This window comes from Suncus etruscus, chromosome 2 (assembly GCF_024139225.1).
Source record: "Suncus etruscus isolate mSunEtr1 chromosome 2, mSunEtr1.pri.cur, whole genome shotgun sequence".
Lineage (NCBI taxonomy): Eukaryota > Metazoa > Chordata > Mammalia > Eulipotyphla > Soricidae > Suncus > Suncus etruscus.
The window spans coordinates 136572337-136596419 of record NC_064849.1 but is presented as its reverse complement, the minus strand read 5'-3'; the positions used below and the strand labels follow the sequence as shown (position 1 = coordinate 136596419).

The window sequence follows — 24083 nt, the reverse complement described above, 5'->3', positions numbered from 1 at the left end:
ATCAAACTTTCCAAGAGGAACTACTGCCAATCTTGGCAAGACTCTTTCATGAAATTGAACAAACAGAAACACTTCCAAATAGCTTTTATGAAGCCAACATCACCTTGATACCTAAACCAGACAGAGACGCTACCAAAAAAGAAAATTACAGACCAATATCACTGATGAATGCAGATGCAAAGATCCTCAACAAAATCCTGGCAAATAGGATTCAATGCCTCGTTAAGAAGATCATCCACTACGATCAAGTAGGTTTCATCCCAGGAATGCAAGGCTGGTTTAACATCCGTAAATCTATCAACATAATACACAACATCAATAACAAGAAAAATAAAAACCACATGATCATATCAATAGATGCAGAGAAAGCATTTGATAAGGTCCAACACCCATTCTTGATCAAAACTCTCAGCAAGATGGGAATGGAGGGAACCTTTCTCAATATAGTGAAGGCCATCTACCACAAGCCAGTGGCAAATATTATCCTCAATGGAGAAAAACTGAAAGCCTTCCCTCTAAATTCTGGCACAAGACAAGGCTGTCCTCTCTCACCACTCCTATTCAACATAGCACTGGAAGTACTTGCTATAGCGATTAGGCAAGAAAAGGATATCAAGGGAATCCAGATAGGAAAGGAAGAAGTCAAGCTCTCACTGTTTGCAGATGACATGATACTCTACTTAGAAAACCCTAAAGACTCTATCAAAAAGCTTCTAGAAACAATAGACTCATATAGCAAGGTGGCAGGCTACAAAATTAACACACAAAAATCAATGGCCTTTCTATATACCAATAGTAATAAGGATGAAATGGACATTAAGAAAACAACCCCATTCACAATAGTACCACACAAACTCAAATATCTTGGAATCAACTTGACTAAATATGTGAAGGACCTATACAAAGAAAACTATAAAACTCTGCTCCAAGAAATAAGAGAGGACATACGGAAATGGAAACACATACCCTGCTCATGGATTGGCAGGATTAACATCATCAAAATGTCAATACTCCCCAAGGCATTATACAGATTTAATGCCATCCCTCTAAAGATACCCATGACATTCTTCAAAGAAGTGGATCAGACACTCTTGAAATTCATTTGGAACAATAAACACCCTCGAATAGCTAAAGCAATCATTGGGAAAAAGAATATGGGAGGAATTACTTTTCCCAACTTTAAACTGTACTACAAAGCAACAGTTATCAAAACAGCATGGTATTGGAATAAGGATAGGTCCTCAGATCAGTGGAATAGGCTTGAATACTCAGAAAATGTTCCCCAGACATACAACCATCTAATTTTTGATAAAGGAGCAGGAAATCCTAAATGGAGCAGGGAAAGCCTCTTCAACAAGTGGTGTTGGCACAATTGGATAGCCACTTGCAAAAAATTAAACTTAGACCCCCAGCTAACATCATGTACAAAGGTAAAATCCAAATGGATTAAAGACCTCGATATCAGCCCCAAAACCATAAGATATATAGAACAGCACATAGGCAAAACACTCCAGGACATTACAGGCATCTTCAAGGAGGAAACTGCACTCTACAAGCAAGTGAAAGCAGAGATTAACAGATGGGAATATATTAAGCTGAGAAGCTTCTGCACCTCAAAGGAAATAGTGCCCAGGATACAAGAGCCACCCACTGAGTGGGAGAAACTATTCACCCAATACCCATCAGATAAGGGGCTAATCTCCAAAATATACAAGGCACTGACAGAACTTTACAAGAAAAAAACATCTAACCCCATCAAAAAATGGGGAGAAGAAATGAACAGACACTTTGACAAAGAAGAAATACGCATGGCCAAAAGACACATGAAAAAATGTTCCACATCACTAATCATCAGGGAGATGCAAATCAAAACAACGATGAGATACCACCTCACACCCCAGAGAATGGCACACATCACAAAGAATGAGAATAAACAGTGTTGGCGGGCATGTGGAGAGAAAGGAACTCTTATCCACTGCTGGTGGGAATGCTGTCTAGTTCAACCTTTATGGAAAGCGATATGGAGATTCCTCCAAAAACTGGAAATCGAGCTCCCATACGATCCAGCTATACCACTCCTAGGAATATACCCTAGGAACACAAAAATACAATACAAAAACCCCTTCCTTACACCTATATTCATTGCAGCTCTATTTACCATAGCAAGACTCTGGAAACAACCAAGATGCCCTTCAACAGACGAATGGCTAAAGAAACTGTGGTATATATACACAATGGAATATTATGCAGCTGTCAGGAGAGATGAAGTCATGAAATTTTCCTATACATGGATGTACATGGAATCTCTTATGCTGAGTGAAATAAGTCAGAGAGAGAGAGAAAAACGCAGAATGGTCTCACTCATCTATGGGTTTTAAGAAAAATGAAAGACACCCTTGTAATAATAATTTTCAGACACAAAAGAGAAAAGAGCTGGAAGTTCCAGCTCACCTCAGGAAGCTCACCACAAAGAGTGATGAGTTTAGTTAGAGAAATAACTACATTTTGAACTGTCCTAATATTGAGAATGTATGAGGGAAATGTAGAGCCTGTTTAGGGTACAGGCGGGGGTTGGGTGGGGAGGAGGGAGATTTGGGACTTGGGTGATGGGAATGTTGCACTGGTGATGGGTGGTGTTCCTTTTATGACTGAAACCCAAACACAATCATGTATGTAATCAAGGTGTTTAAATAAAAAAAATTATGCATTAAAAAAAAAAAGAAATTATCATATCTAGGGCCGGGAAGGTGGCGCTAGACGTAAGGTGTCTGCCTTGTAAGCACTAGCCAAGGATCAGGACTGCGGTTCGATCCCCCGGCGTCCCATATGGTCCCCCCCAAGCCAGGGGCGATTTCTGAGCACATAGCCAGGAGTAACCCCTGAGCATCACACGGGTGTGGCCCAAAAAAACAAAAAAAAAAAAAAGAAATTATCATATCTAGCTTCTAGTTTGTGCATAATTATTTATGAATTTTGGAAGTTGGGTCTGGAGAGATAGTAGAGGGGCAAAATGCATGTCTTACATGTATCTAAACCTAATTCTAATCCCAGCACCACATATGATCCCTCAAATCCTGCCAGGAGTGATCCTGGAGCATAGAACCAGGTATAAGCCCTGAGCACAATGGGTGTGATTTATAACCCCACTCCCCCAAGTAAATACGTTATGAAATCTATCCAGAAATAAAAAGTTCTCCCTTAAATGCTCTGAAGCTCCATGACTCAGGAACCAGGCTCCAGGAGGTGCTGTTTATAATGTGAGGTGCTTTTGGTGGCTGCAGAGTCAAGCAATGCAGACACCCTGTCTCCACAGGCCTTTGTACAAGAGACAGAATCTCTCCATTTCCTGCTCAATGTCCAGTTTTCTGCAGGAAAGCATAACTTAGAGGCTATGTCTGTGACCCCGCTTAAGGCCCTGTCATTCAATTTCCCACTACTAGGTCTCTTCTGAAAATACAGGGGAAAGTGATTATCTAGAGGACACATGCTGGTCGTACAAAAACCCAGATGAAAAAGATTCTGATAATATTTCCGGCAATGATGTAGAAGATCAGAAGCACACTAGGGTTATTAAATAGGGCAATAGGCTGTCATCACTTTTTATGGAAATAGGTGAATCCCAGATAGCAACCCAGAACCTACTGGGGCAGGAAGGGTCTATACCTACTCCTCACAGAGGACAAGCACTCTTGGAAAAATGAGTTTTCAGTAAAAACCAAAGCAAAGCAAAGTTACCATCTCCATCCATGTCATCATCACAGGCGTCGCCTTTCCCATCCCCATCAGTGTCCCTCTGGTCATTATTGAGGATGGTGCGACAGTTATCACAGGCATCCCCAAAGATATCTTTGTCACTGTTCCTTTGGTCCACATTGTGAGTCAGTACACAGTTGTCCTAGAGGATCAGAAGAGCAAATATTTGCACAGACTGGGACTCTACTGTGGAGGGTGTTGGCCAACCCAGCCCCCCGCCCCCATCACGAGGTATCAGAACTCAGGGAGTCCAACTTTGTCAGCTTTCTATTTTGAACATCAGAGAATCTTTAAAAAGTATGCAGTGCTATGGCAATGTAGGCATGGAAACAAATATTTGCGATGATAAATAGACATTATCGACTTCAGGGCTTTTACCATTTTTCTCCTAACTCCCTTCCTCATGCCCCTGTTCTCCATACCCCCAGCATTCCCATCCACAGGTACCTGCTCATTCAGGATCCCATCTCCATCTGCATCCTCATCGCAAGCATCTCCAATGCCATCTCCATCTGCATCCTCCTGGCCAGAATTTGGCACATACTTACAGTTGTCCTAAAGGAGAAAAGAAAATGTAGAGCTATGTCTTCCTTCATTTCTCTATCGTTCTTGAGGACTAATAGACAACCAGAATGGAAAGATATTGAAAGTGTTCAGAGTGATAATTTGACAATGTACTTAAGCTACAAAAAGATTTCAATAGCTTAATGCACACTATGTTAATAACTTTAGGTGAATCCAATCCTTCCTTTTAGTGAGGACATTTTAGTTTTAGTCTGACCAAATTTCAATTATACAAGTGTTGTAAGTCATATCACCATATTATACATTATTCAGACTTTATTCATTTGATATAGCTGGAAATTTGTAGGCTCTTTCTAATTCACCCTATTTTTCTTATTCCTATGTTCACCTGTCAAAACCATTTGTGACCTGATAGACTGTGGCTGCCTCCAGATTGTGGTGCTGCCATTTAAAATGGGAATTTTAAATGAGCATAAAAATTGTGGTGTGTGTGTATACATGTGTGTGTTGTGTTGCCCCATGTGTTCCCCTTACCTTTTTGCAATTCCTGGCAGAGCATGGCAGTTCTTCATCAGGGTAACTGTCAATGTCCACATCCTTCCCGCATACATAACCATCACCAGCCCAGCCAATTCCACACTGTAAAGAAAAAAGCCATCAGAGGCCAGGGAAACTGAGCCTCGTGGGAGGTCAGCAGGGGACAAAGGCTTCTGCTCCTGTGATTTCATTCTCAGAGAGAGAAAACCCAGAGTTCAACAACTTGCTTGGGAAGGGCTTAAAAATTATGATGCTGAATTTTGAATTGTCTCTTGATTCCAAGTGCATAAGATATAAAAGGCGATATAGTGAAAATTCCCCACTCCTCAAGCAATTTGGTGATTCATTCTTATGTAAACTTTCAAATATTCCATGTAAAGAGAAGCAAACATACAATCATTATTTTTTCCTTTTTTTTTTTTTTTTTTTTTTGGTTCACACCCGACAGTGTTCAGGGGTCATTCCTGGCTCATGCTCAGAAATCACTCCTGGCACGCTCCGGAGGCCATATGGGATGCCAAGATTGGAACCACTGTCCTTCTGCATGAAAGGCAAATGGCTTACCTCCATGCTATCTCTCCAGCCCTTTTTAACCCCTTTAACACAACTGGGGTCATACATATATTCACTATTCTGCACCTCTATTTTTAAAAACACTAAATCTTGGAGCTCTTTCATCTTTTTTTTTTTTTTGCTTTTTTTGTTTTTGGGTCACACCCAGCAATGCTCAGGGGTTACTCCTGGCTCTACGCTCAGAAATTGCTCCTGGCAGGCTCGGGGGACCATATGGGACGCCGGGATTCGAACCAATGACCTTCTGCATGAAAGGAAAATGCCTTACCTTCATGCTATCTAGCCGGCCCCGGAGCTCTTTCATCTTACTTCACTCAGGCTAATTTAATAACTACAGATCTATCATACATACGGTTACGTATGCTTGGGGCTTAATTCTTTTGGCAAGTATCATAAATTTAGAATCTTTTATTTATGGCAAATAATGCTGCAATGCTGTGTTCTGCACAGGTGCTCTCTTAGCATGGTGAGTCTTGGATCAAAGGGGATTTATAATTTTGAGCTATTGTTAAATCTGTCTCTTGATGGTTGTACAATTTCTTCTTGTAGTGCGAATGAGTGCACTGGTTTCCGAACAGTTTTGTCATTCTTGTAACATAGAATTACATTGTAACCTCTAATCCAAGAATTTTCTAAATAATTTTTATCAAAAGTTGAGCTCTCTGAGGTACATTATTTTTATCCAAGTATCCTGTCACTGCTGAGAATAAGCCATCATTGTCAGTAGTCTGGGCCTTACAACAAGTATTCTACAGCTGATTCTGTAACCATTTCTTCCAGGTCTTACAATGAAGCTCCAAAGTCATTATATCCCATTTTACAGAGGAGTCAACTCTATCTTATTTTTTATTTTTTGTGAGAGGCAGTGCTCAGGGCTTTCTCTTGGCTTTGTGGACCATATGGGATGCCAGAGATTGAACTTGGGTCTACTGCATACAAGACAAATGTCCTTCCCATTCTACTATTACACCAGCCTCTCAACTGTAGTCTTCTATCAACTGGGCTTAGGAGTCAACAGCTCAAAGTCTCCATGGTTGGACTTGGACTTAAGTCTGTCCCAATCTCTTTCTTTCTCTTCTTCACTTACTTCACCCACCCCTGTCTCTCACACACATCATTTATATTGTTTAATATACAGTTTTGAGTTCTTTTCCTGATATCAGTATTGTTTTTACTTTCTTGGGTTTTTTTTTTGGGGGGGTCACACCTGGCAGCGCTCAGGGATTACTCCTGGCTCTATGCTCAAAAATTGCTCCTGGCAGGCTCGGGGGACCATATGAGATGCCAGGATTCGAACCACCATCCTTCTGCATGCAAGGCAAATGCCTTACCACTCTCCGGCCCTGATATCAGTATTCTAAGGAGAAATTGACAAACCAAAGAGAGAGGAAATCCTTCCATAAGTGGTATTCTAGGTGTGAGATATTTATGGAAGTTCTGCCAAGGAGCAGGAGAGGCAGGTAGAATAGCAGAAGAAATATGGCAGAAGTGAAGCACAGGGAACCAGAAAGCAGTGGGAGAAAAAATTGACCCATGATAAGCATACCTGAGAGAGGAAAAGAAAGAATCTGAGGAACAGTCAGTGGAAGGGGGAGAGAAATGCCATGTGACTGAATGTTCAATGTCCTGGCTTTGCTCAACGAAGAAAGGTGATTTAAGACCAGTAACTTCCTCAGCTGTGGTTTACTTGTTCTTTATTATCTGTGCTCTCTTTCTGCAACTAGAGACTTTGAGGGCAGGGTTACAAAGACCTCTCCCCTATTCTCCACCAGAACTATCCCATTTCCACTCAATTGCTTCAGCAAAGCCTTTGGAAAGTTTGGAAAGCTCAGTTATGGATAATTTCCTTGACTCATTTTAATGAAGAAAAAATTTCCTCTAGGAACAAATACATTTTTAATGAGCCAGTTTTCTGGAAGATTAAATTATTTTAGTAGTCATACCAAGGGTATTAATCCTGTTCCATCTGTCATTGTGCCTTTTTACAAATTCAAAAACATATGAAGAATCCATTCACTATTATCTTAGGGAATTCAGAAATTTGTTCATCGAAAATAAAGATTTAAACACAGATATGTACTAGCTTCTGAATGGTAATTAACATGTCGATTCCATTGGACTTAGGGGAATGGTTGGTCTCCCCTCACCACCACAGTCAAGTCCTTTCAACAGAATCCTTTTACAGTGTTGTGGAGAGTGATGCCATTTACATAGACTTCTTCCATTTTTTAAATTCTTTTTAATTTTTTTGATTTTAATTATTCTTTTTTTATTTGAAAGTGCTTTTCCTGTAAGAAGTTTCATGACTCCTTATTCTTCTTTAAAGAAGCTTCAATCTGAGAAATACGATGGAAAGATAAAGGGTATTTATCTTTACAGAGGGTAGGATGTTTTGATCCCTAGAATCACATATGACTACTGAGAACTGGGTCACTCCTAAATACAAAGCAGGAGTCACTCCTGAGCACTGCTAAATATGGCTCTAACATACCCCCCCCCCAAATAAACAAGTAAAACAAAAATAGATTTGAGGTTTAAGGAAGAGGGGAAATGTCTCATAGATTCCATGCCACTATGAGACAACCACCAGGCCCTGAAATGAGAAGCCCCTAAGAAGGAGGTGAGCAGTGGAAGGAGTTGATGTCTCAGAGCCCAGAATCCCTGAGGTTTCTGGAGCCTGGGATTTGGGAAGGTATAGATCTTGCCTACTTTAGCAAGGACCATGATATATCCCCTGGTCATGAAAGTCATTTGGAGGGAGACCAGGCATGGCTTCCAGACTTCTTGAAAGGCATGAAAAGTGACCATTCGGAGCCAGAGAGATAGCATGGAGGTAAGGCGTTTGCCTTGCATGCAGAAGGATGGTGGTTCGAATCCTGGCATCCCATATGGTCCCCTGTGCCTGCCAGGGGCAACTTCTGAGCAAAGATCCAGGAATAACCCCTGACCACTGCCGGGTGTGACCCAAAAACCAAGACAGGAAAAGAAAAAAAAAGTGACCATCCATTGAGCTGCTGCTTACTCCGGGTAAAGTGGATCTAGAAAATAGTTCTGTGGCTCCCTCACATTCATCTGTGCAAGCAGAAGTTTTCCTGAGGGATTTACAAGGGTTAACACGATGACCCACCTCCTACAGTTTTACTACAGATTTGGAAACCGTTTATTTTGGGATGAGAATGTGTAAAATGGAAGAGTATGGAAATGTTATATAAACACATAGGCAGGGTGGTACAGGGAAAAGGAGAAGGTTTTTTGTGCTGTCCTAACAGTCACTTTTGGGATCTCCCACAGGCAGTTCTAGGAAGCTGGTGGTCCAACTGGTGCCAGGATAGTGTCATTGTTTTTTTTTAATGAGGACTTTGACCCTGAAGCAGGTAGATTACTGTAGGGGTTTCCAGTGGAACAGGAAATAATGCCAAAGGAACAAGTTACTCACCACGCAGGTCACATCCCCATGCCTCTCTTCGATGCACTGTGCGTTCACACTGCAGGGATTCAGCTCTGGGTTTCTGCAGTTTCTTTCACTCCTGCAGCCCCTGGTCTGGTCCCCAGTGTATCCTGGTTTGCAAGGCCCACAGCGATAAGATCCCTGTGAGCAACAGATGAGTTAAATCAAGTGTTAGTACTGAGAGCAAAGGCACTAGGACTGGGTTTTGTATTTGTTTTTTGTTTGGAGGCCATAGCTAGGTGTGTCCCAAATCTAAATTCTACTACCTTGTTCTTGTTTGGAAGTCTTACTGAGAAGAATAGAAGAACATATTTTGTGTATTATATATCAACATGGCACTCTTAAAATAAAGTAAGCTTAAGAAAACAATGCTAAGAGAAAATAAGTTTACTGCACTGTACTATATTTATCAATACCAGTAGATTTTACATTGTTTATTTACAAGGAGACTTGTACAAAAATGGGTCATTGCAGCTCAAAGCCTTCTTGTTCAAGAGTTAACTGTATATTCAAAAACTTTTCAGCATAAACTTTTGTCCCCATCCTGTCAATCAAAGACATTTTCAGGACTAGAGTGATAGCACAGAGGGTAGAGTTCTTGCCTTTCACACAGCTGACCTAGTTTGATCTCTGGCATCCCATATGATATGAAGACAGAGCTGGGAATAACCCTTGAGCATAATGAGGGATGGCCCCAAAACAAACAAACAAACAAAATAGTATTTTTTCCAGAGATCCTATACGTGCTTTGGGCTTACAGTTAAAAGCATACACTTTAAATAAATAGGCATTTTTGATAATAAGACTTATAAAAAACACTTACCAAAGTGTTAATGCAGATAGAATTAAGAACACATGCTCCATTTCGGCACTCATCAATATCAGTGCATGCCTAGAGGTAAGTTTAAAGAGAGATAAAATTTAAATGGAAATATGTGGGGCCGGAGAGATAGCATGAAAGTAAGGTGTTTGTCTTGCATGCAGAAAAAATTAAAAAAAAAAGAAATATGTTGTGTTTGAAATAATTCCTGGCACTGAAAAAAAAAAGGAGGAATAGGAAAAATAAAGCATTATAGTTTCTCCTTTGTGGGAGGCTGGGTGGGGGGAGGTATATTCTTTTTTTTTTTATTTTTGGGTCACACCCGGCAACGCTTAGGGGTCACTCTGGGTTCTACACTCAGAAATCACCCCTGGCAGGCATGGGGGGACCATATGGGATGCCGGGATTTGAACCACCTTCCTTCGGGACGCAAGGCAAACGCCTTACCTCCATGCTATCTCTCCGGCCCCAGAGGTATATTTTTATGTGCAGTGAAGTAAAGAATTTCAGGGAGAGAAACCATCAGAATTTTATTTTATTTTTTATCCATACCAGTCTTTACTGAACTAATTCAAGGGACAGTTACCAAACTGGCATTTAAATTTACTCAGCAATGACAACTTGAACAATTAATATACCCACACACTTTTTTAGCCAGAGAATCTTCTTTATCCTGTTTGGATAAATACTCTTTTTATAGCTATTGAATTTTATCTTTCTCAATTCTGAAGATTTTTTCAACTTTCCTTGATTTCTATTTTTTTGGACTTTAATTTAAAATATTGAACTTTCTTGTTGATTTAACCTTATATTTTGACCATTATTTCACTCAGATTTTTCATATCTTTGTTCCTGCGTCTGTTCTGTGTGATTTCCTTAGGTCTTGCTGCCAATATATACATTACCTATTAGCTGTTTATCTACTTATTGAGGTTTTTTTTTTTTTTTTGGTTTTTTGGTTTTTGGGCCACACCCGGCGATGCTCAGGGGTTACTCCTGGCTGTCTGCTCAGAAGTAGCTCCTGGCAGGCACGGGGGACCATATGGGACACCGGGATTTGAACCAACCACCTTTGGTCCTGGATCGGCTGCTTGCAAGGCAAACGCCGCTGTGCTATCTCTCTGGGCCCTACTTATTGAGTTTTTAATGCCAATGATTATGTTTATCATTAAATAAATCTTATTGGGCACTTTTCTAACTTAACTTTTTTGTTTGTTTTCCATTCTTTAATTCCTTTGGGGCATCCATACCTTTCATTTTATATATATATATATATATATATACATACACATATATTTTTTTTTTGTTTGTTTGTTTTTTAGTTTTTGGGTCACACCTGGTAGCACTCAGGGGTTACTCCTGGCTCTATGCTCAGAAATTGGCCCATGATAAAGAAAAAGGAAAAAAAATGCTCAGGCTGGTGCACACGCCTAATTTTTGGAGAGCTTTATCACTCAATAAAGAAAGCTTTATTAAAAAAAAGAAGAAGAAAAAAAATCCCTCCTGCAGTCTTGGGGGACCATATGGGATGCCGGGATTCAAACCACCAATCTTTTGCTTGCAAGGCAAACGCCTTACCTCCATGCTATCTTTCTGGTCCTCCTCATTTTATATTTTTAAATGTTTAAAATTTGCTATATTTCCTTGTGGTAGCTCCTCATATAAATCACTATATTTGTATGAACATATCCATAGGGACCCTGCTTTTGTCAGTGGACCAAAAAGGCTAAATTCACACAAGTTATGGCTTTGACATTAGTCAGGACTCTGGGGCTTTACTACCAATGGCCTCTGTTTATGTTAACTTTTCTGCTTTTGTTTCAGCACAGTATACTTGTAACATAGATATGGTATTTCTCTGGCTTCCTCTTATGGCACTCATCATTTCTCATTGGTTATAGGGCCTCCTTAGCCACTCTTGTTGATTTGAGATTTTTTTCTCTGTGCTCCTATTTGAAGAAGTCTGAAGAAATTAGCTACAACTCCTGCAACACACCCTTACACAGATCTTTGCCCCAGGCTGGCAAAGATAATGAAAAAATCAAAACTGTAACACAAATTGCTTAAGGGACTCAAAGGCTCAAGTCCTCATTGTGGCAACCTGGACCAATAAAGGAGTTGGTAATACAAAAATTACTTGAAAGATGGCATGTCCTGTGACCTGTCTCTTTTCTCCTGTGGTCATGATCTATAAGGATTAGTAGGAAAGTCATTTTCATGGAGCCTGAAGGACAACTCACCCCATCCCCATCAATGACGAGTGAACAAGATATGGAGAGAGCCCCATCCTGTTTATTAGTAAGACACTAAAACGACCTGCTTACAGGACAGGGCTCTATGCATTGCCCTTTAATTGTAAGGTGAAATGAGAGGATGCTCCGCACCATCCTGACTGCAATGTAGGATATGCAGATTCCAGAATCTTTAATACAGAAACATGATACCAACAACAGAGACTGTGTGAAAAACAAAAGTGTATTGGCACTACAAACAATGACTTGGATTGGACAAACTAGTTTGCCTGGATCCTAGAGTTGGTCTTATGCCAGGAAACTTCAGGGGTAGGGTCTCCTTGTATTTAGGCTAGGGCTTTTCCTTTCCATGTCCCTCATATTTTGGTGGGTCTACGCAAACAATAAGTGCCACTCTAACACCGTTTTTACTGTGCTCCTTTGACTCTAATCCTAGAGAAAAACAACCCACTTAAACTTTTGAGGTTAATTAAACTAATATGCACGTGCATGGAAATGTAAAAAAGTACTTTGCCTTCAATGTTTAAGGAATTACATAAGTTTTATGTCTTTAGATTGATTTGTGTGCTGCTAAGAAATATTATGTACTACAATCTGGGGACTTGAAGGACAAAGTAATTGTACATGGGTTCTGTTTTATTCTTCTTAATGTTCTTTGGCTGAAAGTTCAAAGTTAAAATATCAGCAATGGGACTCCTGAGAGTTCTGTTTATGGGTGATTGTCCTTCCACTGTAACTTTACCTTGTCCTCTTTCTTTGCATCTTTGTTCTCATAATTAAAAATAAAAAAATAATAAAATAATTTAGCACATCTTCCTCTTCAGCCCACTATACTGATGGAAACTCACTGAGAATTTTTCCTTACTTGCTTACATAAAACTTATTCTGGTGCTCGCTTCGGTAGCACATATACTAAAATTGGAATGATACACAGAAGATTAGCATGGCCCCTGTGCAAGTATGACACGCAAATTCGTGAAGCATTCCACATTTTTTGGGCCCGGAGATAATAGCACAGCGGTGTTTGCCTTGCAAGCAGCCGATCCAGGACCTAAGGTGGTTGGTTCGAATCCCGGTGTTCCATATGGTCCCCCATGCCTGCCAGGAGCTATTTCTGAGCAGACAGCCAGGAGTAACCCCTGAGCACCGCCGGGTATGGCCCCTCAAAAAAATAAAAAAATAAAAAAAACTTATTCTGCTTCATTTTGTCTTGATACTGGAGATTTTCTCTTTAGAGGAATAGAAGGAAAACTTTTAAGTCTTTACTCAAATGGTTGCTTGTCATTCCTATATATCTAGCTTATGTCCTTTCTTCAAGTCTAAAACAGGTCTTAAAAAAAGTCTAAAGAATGATGCCTTCTAGTTTCCTTTGATAGGCAGCAAGAAAATAATGAACCCTTGCCCTTCTTCAAAGCTAATAATTTCCCTAAGGTAGTAAAATATATTTATAGGCCAACCATTTTTTAAAGGCTGAAAACATCAAAAGGAATTTCACAGCTAGTCAGTTAAATAATGACCAGGATAGAGTAGAACATTTGGAAATAAATGGAGACTGTCATAGAGTACTCAAGCTCTTACAGAAATTTACAGCTTCTATAAGGTGGGTGGGTTTCTTCAGGGGATTATTCCTATTCTTGAAATTCTGTCGTCTCTAAAATTGCCTTTGATGAGCAGCAAAGATGATAAAAGTGATCTAATTTTTCAAAGAAGTTATTTGTTTTTCGATTCTCAAAAGTTACTCTTCAGGACACCATGGCTACCAACAAAATGGCTATTAACAAAATAAGCCCTAAGTCTGAAATCAAGTCCATATTCAGTAGTATCTCATTCAGTGCCAGGGTGGTCTTAGTGCTGGGGGACAGCCCAAGGCACCACACATTGAAGGTATCAGTTTTACTACCAAATCACATATTCAGTCCCCTCCTCTTTTTCTAGTGCTATCTGATACTCTGTGAACCAGATTAAACAATATCTCCTTCCTACTAGACTTTAGGTACAGATGCACTCAGAAATGAGGGGGCCGGAGCAGTGCTGCAGGCAATAAGGCATCTGCCTTGCTTGCACTAGCCTAAGGCAGACCACAATTCAATCCTCTGGCATCCCATATGGTCTCCCAAGCCAGGAGTGATTTCTGAGTGCATGGCCAGGAGTGGCCCCTGAGCATCACCAGGTATGGCCCAAAAACCAAGGGGAAAAAAAAGAAATGAACTGGAAAATGTTCTCATTTTCTTATTGGGCATCATGATAGTTCTTCCATATGCCACTGACTGCTCACGTAGGTTCTGGTTATATTGAGTGAGGAGACAATTTTTTTATTTTTTGGAAAAATTAAGGTTAAAAAAAAAAGAGCAGCAAAAATTGTAACTTCAACTCACCTGTTTATTTGATTTGGCAAAATTGATTCCAACACCCTGCACCATTGGGCCTGTGAAGCCCACTGGGCAGGCATCACATCTGAAGCCAGGAGCCAAATTCACACAGCGCACACCTGGGTAGCAGGGATGGTACTTGCACTGGGAGGAAAAATAATAAGTTATTAGTCATATGAAGAAAATACTTGCAAACTTTCATTTGTTTTTCCTTGCTTGTTTATTCACTATTTATTCTTCAACAGGTAAAATGATAAAAAGAAAATAAAGGTTTCTAATTTTGTATTTACCATTCAACATCTGACCCACATAATCTAGGGATACCTTTTACTTCTCTTTGAGGATATTAGGAAATTAGGCACAGCCAGTTTAAAAGGGTACTTCATGTTAACCAATCTATTTCTCAATGTAATTTCCCTGATAGTCTAATTTGGTTTCAAAATCTACATCTGTATAAAAAAATAAGAAAGGTACATGCACATCTGTGTTCATCAAGGTTTTTAATAGGTAGGACAGATAGGATGTGGAAGCAATGGAAATGCCCTTCATCAGATGACTGATAAAGAAGTTGTAGACACTATGGATACACAATCAATACTAAGCAGTCACTAGAAAAAATAGTCATGCAACTTGAAGAAACTTGGATGGAATAGGAGAATATCAAGTTGAGTAAAATAAGCCAGAGACAGGACAATTATAAGATGATTTCACTCATCTGTGGTATAGTGAAAAACAAATAAAGACATGGGAAATATCAATGATAATAAACTACGAAACTAGAATACAATTGTGGCAGTGCCAGGTTTGAGGGAAGGAAGACGGGGAACAAAGAGGCTGCTGGGAAGTATCACAGGAGCATAGGTGGAGGGTCTGGAGCACATGAGTGGTGCTAAGACATGGTAACTGTGCACCAAAACCATAACTGGCAGTCAATAAATAATGTTGCAGGGGTGGGAGGAAGGAGCATTAGGCCCAAGTGGGTGTATAGATGGATTCTTGGGGAATAGTAATCTTGTATTATACCAATACCAGAATTATACCAATTATACTAATATACCAATTATACCAATACCAGAAACCTGGGCACTTCAACTCTATTATAGATATTTAAAAATTAAAATCAAATAACAATCTCTATGAAGGGATAAATCTAGACTTGTTGTCAGTTGGCTATTAAATGAAGGAATTACTGAGCCAACAACTCAACCAAAGTCAGAGTCAAAGTAGTTGTAGTTTTTTTCTTCAGAAAGTTGTGATCTACCACTGTCTACACTTGATTCATGCCCAGTAAAGGCATCATGGTCTGTGCTTGTTCCACGACCAGTGAAGACATCATGGTCTATATTTGCAACATGCCCAATGAAGTTGACAGCTGTTCCAGGACATTAGCAATCCAGGATATTGATTTTGATGCCCCTTTTTTTCTTGCCACTTCAACTAATGTAGAAAACATTACCACTTCCTGTCCTTTCACGAGAAGGAAAATTCCAGCTCACAGATAAAAACCAGATGTGGTTCTGTGAGATGTATACAGATGTTTCTCCAATTGAGGGATTACTGGAAATGATCTCAATTGTTGATTACCGAGGGAGGTAACTAGGCACCTCAAGCCCGTGGAAGATATATGTAGATATATAGTGTCACACATGTGTATGCTTGTTTGTTCATGCATGTACCTTATGTTTTCCATTTTCCCTTCCAGCTGTCTATTGGGAAAGGCCACATTTTAGGAACAGCCTTTCTACCTAACATGAATATTGGGGTTCAACTATTGACTGCATAACTCTGGTCTTGGAATAGTTTCTGTCATTCTCCAGCTGGCCAAACAGTATGTGTCTCTTGGGCTTTCATTCATGGCATTAATTATTTCTCATTAATTATGGGGTTTTAAGCATTCTGGTTTGCTCCTCTGCTTGAAGTAGTCTGAAGAGATCAGACCTAACCCTGCAATATACTCTTACCTAGACCTTCTTCACCTTCCCACAGTGGCAAAGATAATAGAAAAATTAAAACTGTACACAGATTGCTTAAGAGAATCAAAAGTTCAAGTCTCCTCACTGTGGCAACCTGGATGAGCAGAGGAGTTGGCAATACCATGAATGATCCAAGAGATAGGTTTGGATAGCCCACTCTGGTGTCATGCTTCCATGACACATGGTGCCTTAGGGTCTCTAAGGATTAGTGGGGAAGTCTTTTCATGGAACCTAGAGGGATTCCTTAATCATCCCTTAGTCATCCTGCTGGCTTCTTTTTCCCCTGACTGATGAGTGAGCAAGATACTGAGGGAGCGCCTGATCAGTCTAATTGAACTTTTACCTCATCAACATCGGAACAAATGATTCCATTTCCGGTGTAGCCTTCAGGGCAGGACCCACACTGAAAACCATCTCTGGTGTTGGTACATCTGACCCCACGGAAACATGGGTTGGAGTCACACCTGCGTACTTGGGGAGTTGGGGGAGAGGGAGGTCCTGGGGGCACCAGGGTGTTTGGAGTTGGTGACTGAAAGCTGAAAGGACCTAGGAAAAAAAATAACAATAAGTCACAGGTTTATTCCCCACCAGGCAAACATACCTGATCCAAAATGAAATCAGGTTTCTCAATAAACTGCCCTCCCTAGCCACTGTAATAAATTTCCAGAAGCCCCAGCTACAGTCACTGTATCGTCAATCCTTCAGCAGTTCACATCTGATGGTCCATCTCACAGAGCCAGTTACTAGAAAAACACTTACCACAAGCCTGGCATTCAGCAACGGTGTTTCGCAAAAAGGATGTCTCCTTGACCTTTTGAAATGGGAAGTGGAAAAAAAAGATGGAAAAGGAGTTCTTGAATATATAATCCAGGAATGAAAAAAATACATGTGTAGCAATCTGCTAAACATTTGTTAAGGAATGATGAAAGGTTTGGGGAATCATTGGCTTGCCCTATTCCCAAAAGTCCTTCTGGAGGAGCCCTGACTGGGGGCTGCACCAGGCAGCTGGGGTCCACTTCCCTGCTTCTGTAGGATGTTGTCTCTTCTAGCTCGTACTAAGAGCTACTCTAATAGGTGGGGGAATTTTGATACCATGTTCTGATGGTTACCTGCTGTCTTAGGAGATCCTTCACCTCACCCAGTAGCTGATTTAGTTGTGTCATTTGCCCCAAGAATTGGCGATTAAAGTCCCCTGGAGAAAGAGCAAAGATAAGGAGCATTTAGCTAGAGACTACTAAACTGAAGATTTGGGGCAGGATATATTCAGCAGTGCTCAGAGAACTATACAGTGCCTGGAGCTCAAACCTCAGCTTCCCATGTGCAAAGCCTGTTGAATCATCTCTCTCCCCAATTCAGTGACTGTGATTTTCATAGTCACTCCAAAGGAATAATTTTACATAGTAAGATGATTTTTAAAAACATCTACATTTTAGGAATCGGAACTATGAATTTAATTAAAAAACAAAAGATAATGAAACCACTGACCAGTTAGTACAAATTCTTATTCATTATAAAAATAGAAATGCAGTTATTTTAATTAATAGAAAACAAGTAAAAATACAACCAAAAGATTCCTTGCTGAGAGAGAAGTTATTTGAGCCTCATTTCTGAAGACACATTGGGAATAGCTGCCCATCCAAAGCCACCTTTTGGTGATAAGATCCAGCCACTTAGGGGTCTGAAGATTTGTCTGTGCTAAGAAAGGGGTTGGAGGGGATGGCTCTGCAGTCCTTGCCTGTGCTTGTTGCAGTCAAGGGTTCACTTTGTTGCAGGAAGCAGTCTTGCAGGCTGGCAACCTGGATCAGGGAGCCTCTCACCACCAGCTTCAGCTCTTCCAAGAAGTCCTGGAAAAAAATCACATTCATACCACACATTGCTGACACTGTATAAGAGCCAATGCACAGTTTCACAATGATGGAGTCCTGTATCCTTGGACCCCGAAATCTTACATAATTTTGTAGGTTTGCATTTTTTTTAGGGTTGGCAATTCTTAACTTTCAACAGGAGCAAATCTATAAGTAGATTTTCCTAATGGAAAATGCTGATGCTCAACTGGTCTGAAAAGAGCTGGGCTCTGAAATAAGCAAAAGAAACCTATTTTCCTTCTTGCTAAATGAGAAACTTTTGTGTCAGAGAACTCTTAAGCATTGTCTGAAATTTGTTACTAGCTTTACACATATAACAAGCAAGATATAGAGCCCTATTAATTTTATTTATTGCCTCCAAAATGGTGCTCAGGAGGCACTAAGGCCTCACTAGCAGTTTTCAGTTAGACATGCTGGAGGCTTTATACCAGGGTCTGAAGGCCATGTTGTCTGTTCAGGTGGAGTTTGGGGCCTCCAGATATCCACCCAGAGATGTTAAGGGATATGGTGATGCCAGGAATCAATCTTGGTTCTAGCCCTACTGTACAGTTTCCAAGCCCTAAAATTCCAATTTTAAACAATATTGTTTTAGGATGTGTTGGCTCCAGATTTTAGGAAAGCCTGATTTTCTTGGGCTATGAGAATGAAAAAAAAAAAAGATATACTCTATGATTATTGAATTACCTGGTAACTTATTTTCACATTAATGGTTGATATAAATCATTCATTATTGAGTAACTTGAGTCCCTCACTTCTCTGTTTTGTCTTTTTACTGGTATACCTCATTATATAAAAACTGCCTACATAACTTCATCCTCCTGATTTCAGAGCATGCTACACGCAGCTGAGGTAAGGCATATGAAATCTATTCCATCTAGCAGGAACTGTGTTAAAGTCCAGATTATAACCTCTATCAGGGCCATGAACATTTTTATTCGATACAGAATTTCTAATGCTTGAAAAGTGTCCTTTCATTGATTAGTTGACTGGCTTAAATGAGTAATTGACTAAGTTAGAGGGACTGTAATCTTCCTGATAGTCTAGGGAGGTATACATTTTTAAAATTAATTTATATTTTGATTTGATATTTTAATAAACAAATTCTTTAGTTAAATCACCATAGGACATATAGCTACAAAGTTGTTCATGATGAAGTTTCAGTCATACAGAGTCCAACACCCTTCACCAGTGCATCTTTACTCCTACCAATATCCCCAGTTTCTCTCTCACACTCCCTTCCCTCTCCACTGCCTTTCTATATGGCAGACATTCAACTTCTCTCTCTCTCTTTTTCCTCTCTCTACCTTTTTGATTTTTTATCTTAATTTTTAGCATCTCTGCTGGTATATTTTAATTTTAATTTTTTTTTTGTTTTTTTGGGCCACACCTGGCAGTGCTCAGGGGTTACTCCTGGCTGTCTGCTCAGAAATAGCTCCTGGCAGGCATGGGGGACCATAAGGGACACCGGTATTTGAACCAACCACCTTTGGTTCTGGATCGGCTGCTTGCAAGGCAAACGCTGCTGTGCTATCTCTCTGGACCCTAATTTTTAAGTATTTATTTATTTTCTTATATATAAAATCTTTATTTAAACATCATGATTACAAGCATGATTGTAGTTGGGTTTCAGTCATAAATAGAATGCCCCCCCTTCACCAGTGCAACATTCCCACCACCAATGCTCCCCTCCCTCCTTCCCAACCCCTGCCTGTATTTGAGACAGGCATTCTACTTCTCTCACTTATTAAGATGGTCATGATACTTGTTGATGTAGTTATTTCCCTAACTGCACCACTACTCTTTGTGATGAGCTTCATATTGTGAGCAGGTCCTTCTGGCACTCATCTATTGCCTCTGGAGATTATTACAATACTGTTCTTAATTTTTCTTAAAACCCATAGAAGAGTGAGACCATTCTGTGTCTATCTCTCTCCCTCTGACTTATTTCAATCAGCATAATAGATTCCATGTACATCCACATATAGGAAAATTTCATGACTTCATCTCTCCTGACGGCTGCATAATATTCCATTGTGTATATGTATCACAGTTTCTTTAGCCAGTCATCTGTTGAAGGGCATCTTGGTTGTTTTCAGAGTCTGGCTATTGTAAATAGCACTGCAATGAATATAGGTGTGAGGAAGGATCTCTACCTTTTTTTAGATATTGGTTTGCAATATTGTTACTGCAAGACTAACATGTCACTTTATCTCCTTTCAGCACCCAGTTCTATATTTAATTTTTGCACTAGTACTGGTATTATCATTTTATATGTGCACAACTGCTAAATGCCCAGGACCAGGTTCTAAGATCCCTTAACCATACCCTTCCCTTAGCATCCTCAGATCACAATTAAATTGACTTCATCTCAATCTTTGTTTCCATTAGGAAAGTACAACTTTTAAGAAAATTCCAATGAATGAAGTTTTTGACTAGTTCATCATGGATGACTCCAAATAAGTTAGAAATTAATATATTGGATAGTAGGCCCTGATTTAAAATTTGGTGATTTAGTTTTCCAGTTATTTATTATAACACTGTGATTTACCAAATTATTCATAACACAGTCATTTCAGGCATTAAGTGTTCAAACAACACTCCCACCACCAATGCGACCTTCCCCCACCAGTGTTCCCAATTTCCACCCACTATCATAACCTGTTTCCATGCAGTCACAAACAAATTTACCTCCTTGACAATAAAAGGCAAATTGAGTTATTAAAACTTAGATCAATAAGAGTGAATTTGAAAAAATGTCATTATCTCTCCATGGTGCTATTAAAGTGAGCGTCTAAGAATTTACTGGGTTGGGCCGGAGAGATAGCATGGAGGTGAGGCATTTGCCTGCAGTGGATGGTGGTTCAAATCCTGGCATCCCATATGGTCTTCCGTGCCTGCCAGGAGTGATTTCTAAGCATAGAGCCAGGAGTAACCCCTTAGCGCTGCCGGGTGTGACCCAAAAACAAAACAAAAAAAAACAAAAAAAGAATTTACTGGGTTGTTAGTCCAAGTTGAGCCTTCTGTGTTACTGTTTAGGCTTACTGAACTTTGAAGATTTCTATATAACTTTTTCCAGTATATTTTCTCTGATACTACTGGGCTGACAGAACTATAAAATATTGAGATAACTCATGGTCATGTGCAGTCATAGATTTATAGATCTTCAGGATTTATAGATCTGAGACAAATGTGGTGGCTTGAAAGTTTGATAAGATTAAGAGTGAACAACTTTAGACTGTATTATGATGATCTGGGCAACTCCAGGAGTTTAGAAATAAAGTTGAACATATCTATTTATTCATCAACTTTTTTCTATAAATCTGTAGAAATCTCTATGGTACTAGACTACCACAAGTAAATAAAAAAAACAGTATAAAGAAAATGAACAAAAAAAACCCATTCTGAATTTAACTTGCTTGGTATTTCTATTAAAAATGCTCCCTATATAGGGGCCGGAGCAATGGCGAAGTGGTAGGGCATTTGCCTTGTATGCGCTGACCCAGGACAGACCTGCTGTTTGATCCCCTGGCTTCCCATATGGTCCCCCAAGCCAGGAGCAATTTTTGACTGTAGAGCCAGGAGTGACTCCTGAGCGTCACTATTGGCTCCCTATTGGCATATGTGTTGCCTGGTTACAGGGTGCCTAGCTATCATGTCACTACATCCCCCCTACTGAGATGTGTACTTTTCTACTTTCATGCTGGGGGTGTGTACCTGCCGGGGCACTCCCTGCCTTTAGAAAAGCCAGTGCTCTCTCTTGAGTACTTTCTTTTATATCCTCTCCCTCCCCGTCCTCAGTACCTCCAAATAAAATGTTTTCACTTAAAAAATGTTTTTTTTTTTTTCCTATTCTGAAGCACAAAATTTAGCTATCAGATTCATAGGGCTTATTTTTTTTTTTGTTATTATCTGAACCCACTTAGCATTTCTATGTGTAATGGAAATGATCACTAATACTGTTTCCCACACAAAAGATTCAGAGCAGTTTGTAGCAAAAGAATATATAATAAAATATAAATGGAAAGTAAGAATCATAACATCAAAGACAACAATATTAGAGACCATAACAAATGAACATAGTTACTGATGTTGACACTGGCTTCCAAATCAGATAAAATTCAGGAACTATGACTAGTTATAATTATTGGAGGGACAAAGAACACTAGTTCTTTAAAGGAAAAAGCTCAAAAGAAATATAGGCAGCAATTTCTATAGTATGTGCAAATGATATAATAATAAAACCATGCCATTAATATGGCATAAAATAAAAGAGGGGAGTGACAGGATTTTGTTTGCTTGTTTTTAGGCCACACTTGGTGGTGCTCAGAACTTACTCCTGGCTCTGGGCTCAGGGATCACTCCTAGTGGGCTTGGGGATCCACATAGGATTCTAGGAATGGAACCCAGGAGGGTCAAGTGCAAAGCAAACTCCTTAGCCTCTGTATAGCCCAGGATTTTTAAAGTCATTAGGAACTAAGTTGGCAATAGATCCTTCATGTTAGGGATGTTCTGATAAGACCTGTGGAAAATATTCCTAGTTTGACTTCCCAATTTCCAAACACTCTTTTAAAATTTTTATTTAAATATAAAATAACATTACAAAAGACTGAAAATATATCATCATTTTGTCCAAAGATAGTTGATTTTATTTTTGCTTTCCTTCTAACTGTAGCCAAAAAGTCTTCATTTATCATCTAAAACAGAAATGATGAGTTTGGCTTCCTACTACCAACCATATTTTATATTTGATATATTTTGAACAGTAATACTTGAGAATGAGCATGTTTTTAATTAAATCATGTATTTGGACTTCTGTGGAGATTTTGCTATTGTATTGCTGGAATTGAATCCCATATATGCAAGGCAAGTGCTCAACCACTGAGTCACATCCCCAGCTAACTATTAATATTGGAAAAAACAGTGATGCTTAGGCACCATCCCAATCATGCCACTGGTCTGAGATTAGGTCCTTTATTGGTTTCTTATGTTCTCCACATAATTTTAATATACATCCTTACCCCAACTGCCCCTGAGCCCAGCAACTCTGAATTCTGAACCTTGGCATTCTGGCTTTTCACTTTTCAGAACGGATTCTGGACTCTTACCTGTGCCTTTCTTTGGAAAACCCTCAATCCTAGGGCTTCAGCACCCTGAGAGAGGCCAGAAAATGCTCTGGGGAGGCCGTGGATGGAGTCCACTTGAGTACAGTCCACGTAAAGATCTACAGAGCCAGAACCTTGCAGCAGATTGGTCAGTCTCAGAAGTATCCTATGCCGCTGGCCATCAGCCAGTTGTAGGTTGTTGAACACTATCAAGTGGATCTTCCCATCATTCTTAAGGTAGCGGAGAATGGCTAGAACCAAGCACAGATAGACGAATGAGGACAATAGGGAAAAAGGGCAGTGCTATATGAGAACACCCTCTTAGTCATAAAGCTAGTAGCATTTGGATAAAAAAAATTGTAGACCCAGCCAGAAACATAAATATTCAACGTCTTACATGACAGACATTGTCTAGTCACTGCAGCCTACTCTCATGTTGATGGAGAGATAGTTAAGTGGTAAATTTGAAAAAAGAAAAAAATAATTTTAGATAGCAACATGTACACTGAGTCAGCAGAGCCTGTCCGAAGTAAAATGAAATCCAAGTAAGCCCCTGAGGTTATGAATTCATTAATTTCTCAGACACTCACTGAGTACTGCCCTGGGCTGGTGCTGTCTGTTGTGAGTTTAAACAGTTCATTTCTACTTGTGGCAACCCTGTGAAATTGAAATCAATAAAGATGAAGAAAGTGAAGCTCCAAGAAGCGAAAGAACTTGCTCAAGGACACAGCAATGGCAGAACTACAATATGCAGCCTCGTATGACTTATTCCAAGACTAATCTTAGGCACAGAGGCCTATGTGCGAACAGGGTGAATCAAGTATTTTATAGTATATTGCTCCACAGCAACCCAACCTCAATTCAAT

General features: G+C 39.8%; 2 protein-coding genes and 1 non-coding gene across 3 annotated transcripts in view; 1 reads left to right on the top strand and 2 right to left on the bottom strand.

The window, feature by feature from the left end:
* CMYA5 (cardiomyopathy associated 5) overlaps positions 1-24083 on the bottom strand; it is a 707985-nt gene that overhangs the window by 232081 nt on the left and 451821 nt on the right. The gene's annotated exons all lie outside the window — the stretch shown is intronic.
* The window catches only part of THBS4 (thrombospondin 4), a 58969-nt gene that overhangs the window by 15442 nt on the left and 19444 nt on the right, over positions 1-24083 (bottom strand). The window contains exons 3-13 of the mRNA XM_049766050.1: positions 23221-23468; positions 17986-18094; positions 17360-17442; positions 17010-17061; positions 16594-16796; positions 14284-14421; positions 9660-9728; positions 8825-8977; positions 4813-4917; positions 4201-4308; positions 3736-3895 (exon numbers count right to left, since the gene is read on the bottom strand). Of these exons, the coding sequence (XP_049622007.1) occupies positions 3736-3895; positions 4201-4308; positions 4813-4917; positions 8825-8977; positions 9660-9728; positions 14284-14421; positions 16594-16796; positions 17010-17061; positions 17360-17442; positions 17986-18094; positions 23221-23468 (1428 nt within the window). The remainder of the gene's footprint in view (positions 1-3735; positions 3896-4200; positions 4309-4812; positions 4918-8824; positions 8978-9659; positions 9729-14283; positions 14422-16593; positions 16797-17009; positions 17062-17359; positions 17443-17985; positions 18095-23220; positions 23469-24083) is intronic.
* Positions 12797-12903, top strand: LOC126003184 (U6 spliceosomal RNA). The gene has a single exon (XR_007493719.1). It is a non-coding gene; the product is annotated as a U6 spliceosomal RNA (small nuclear RNA).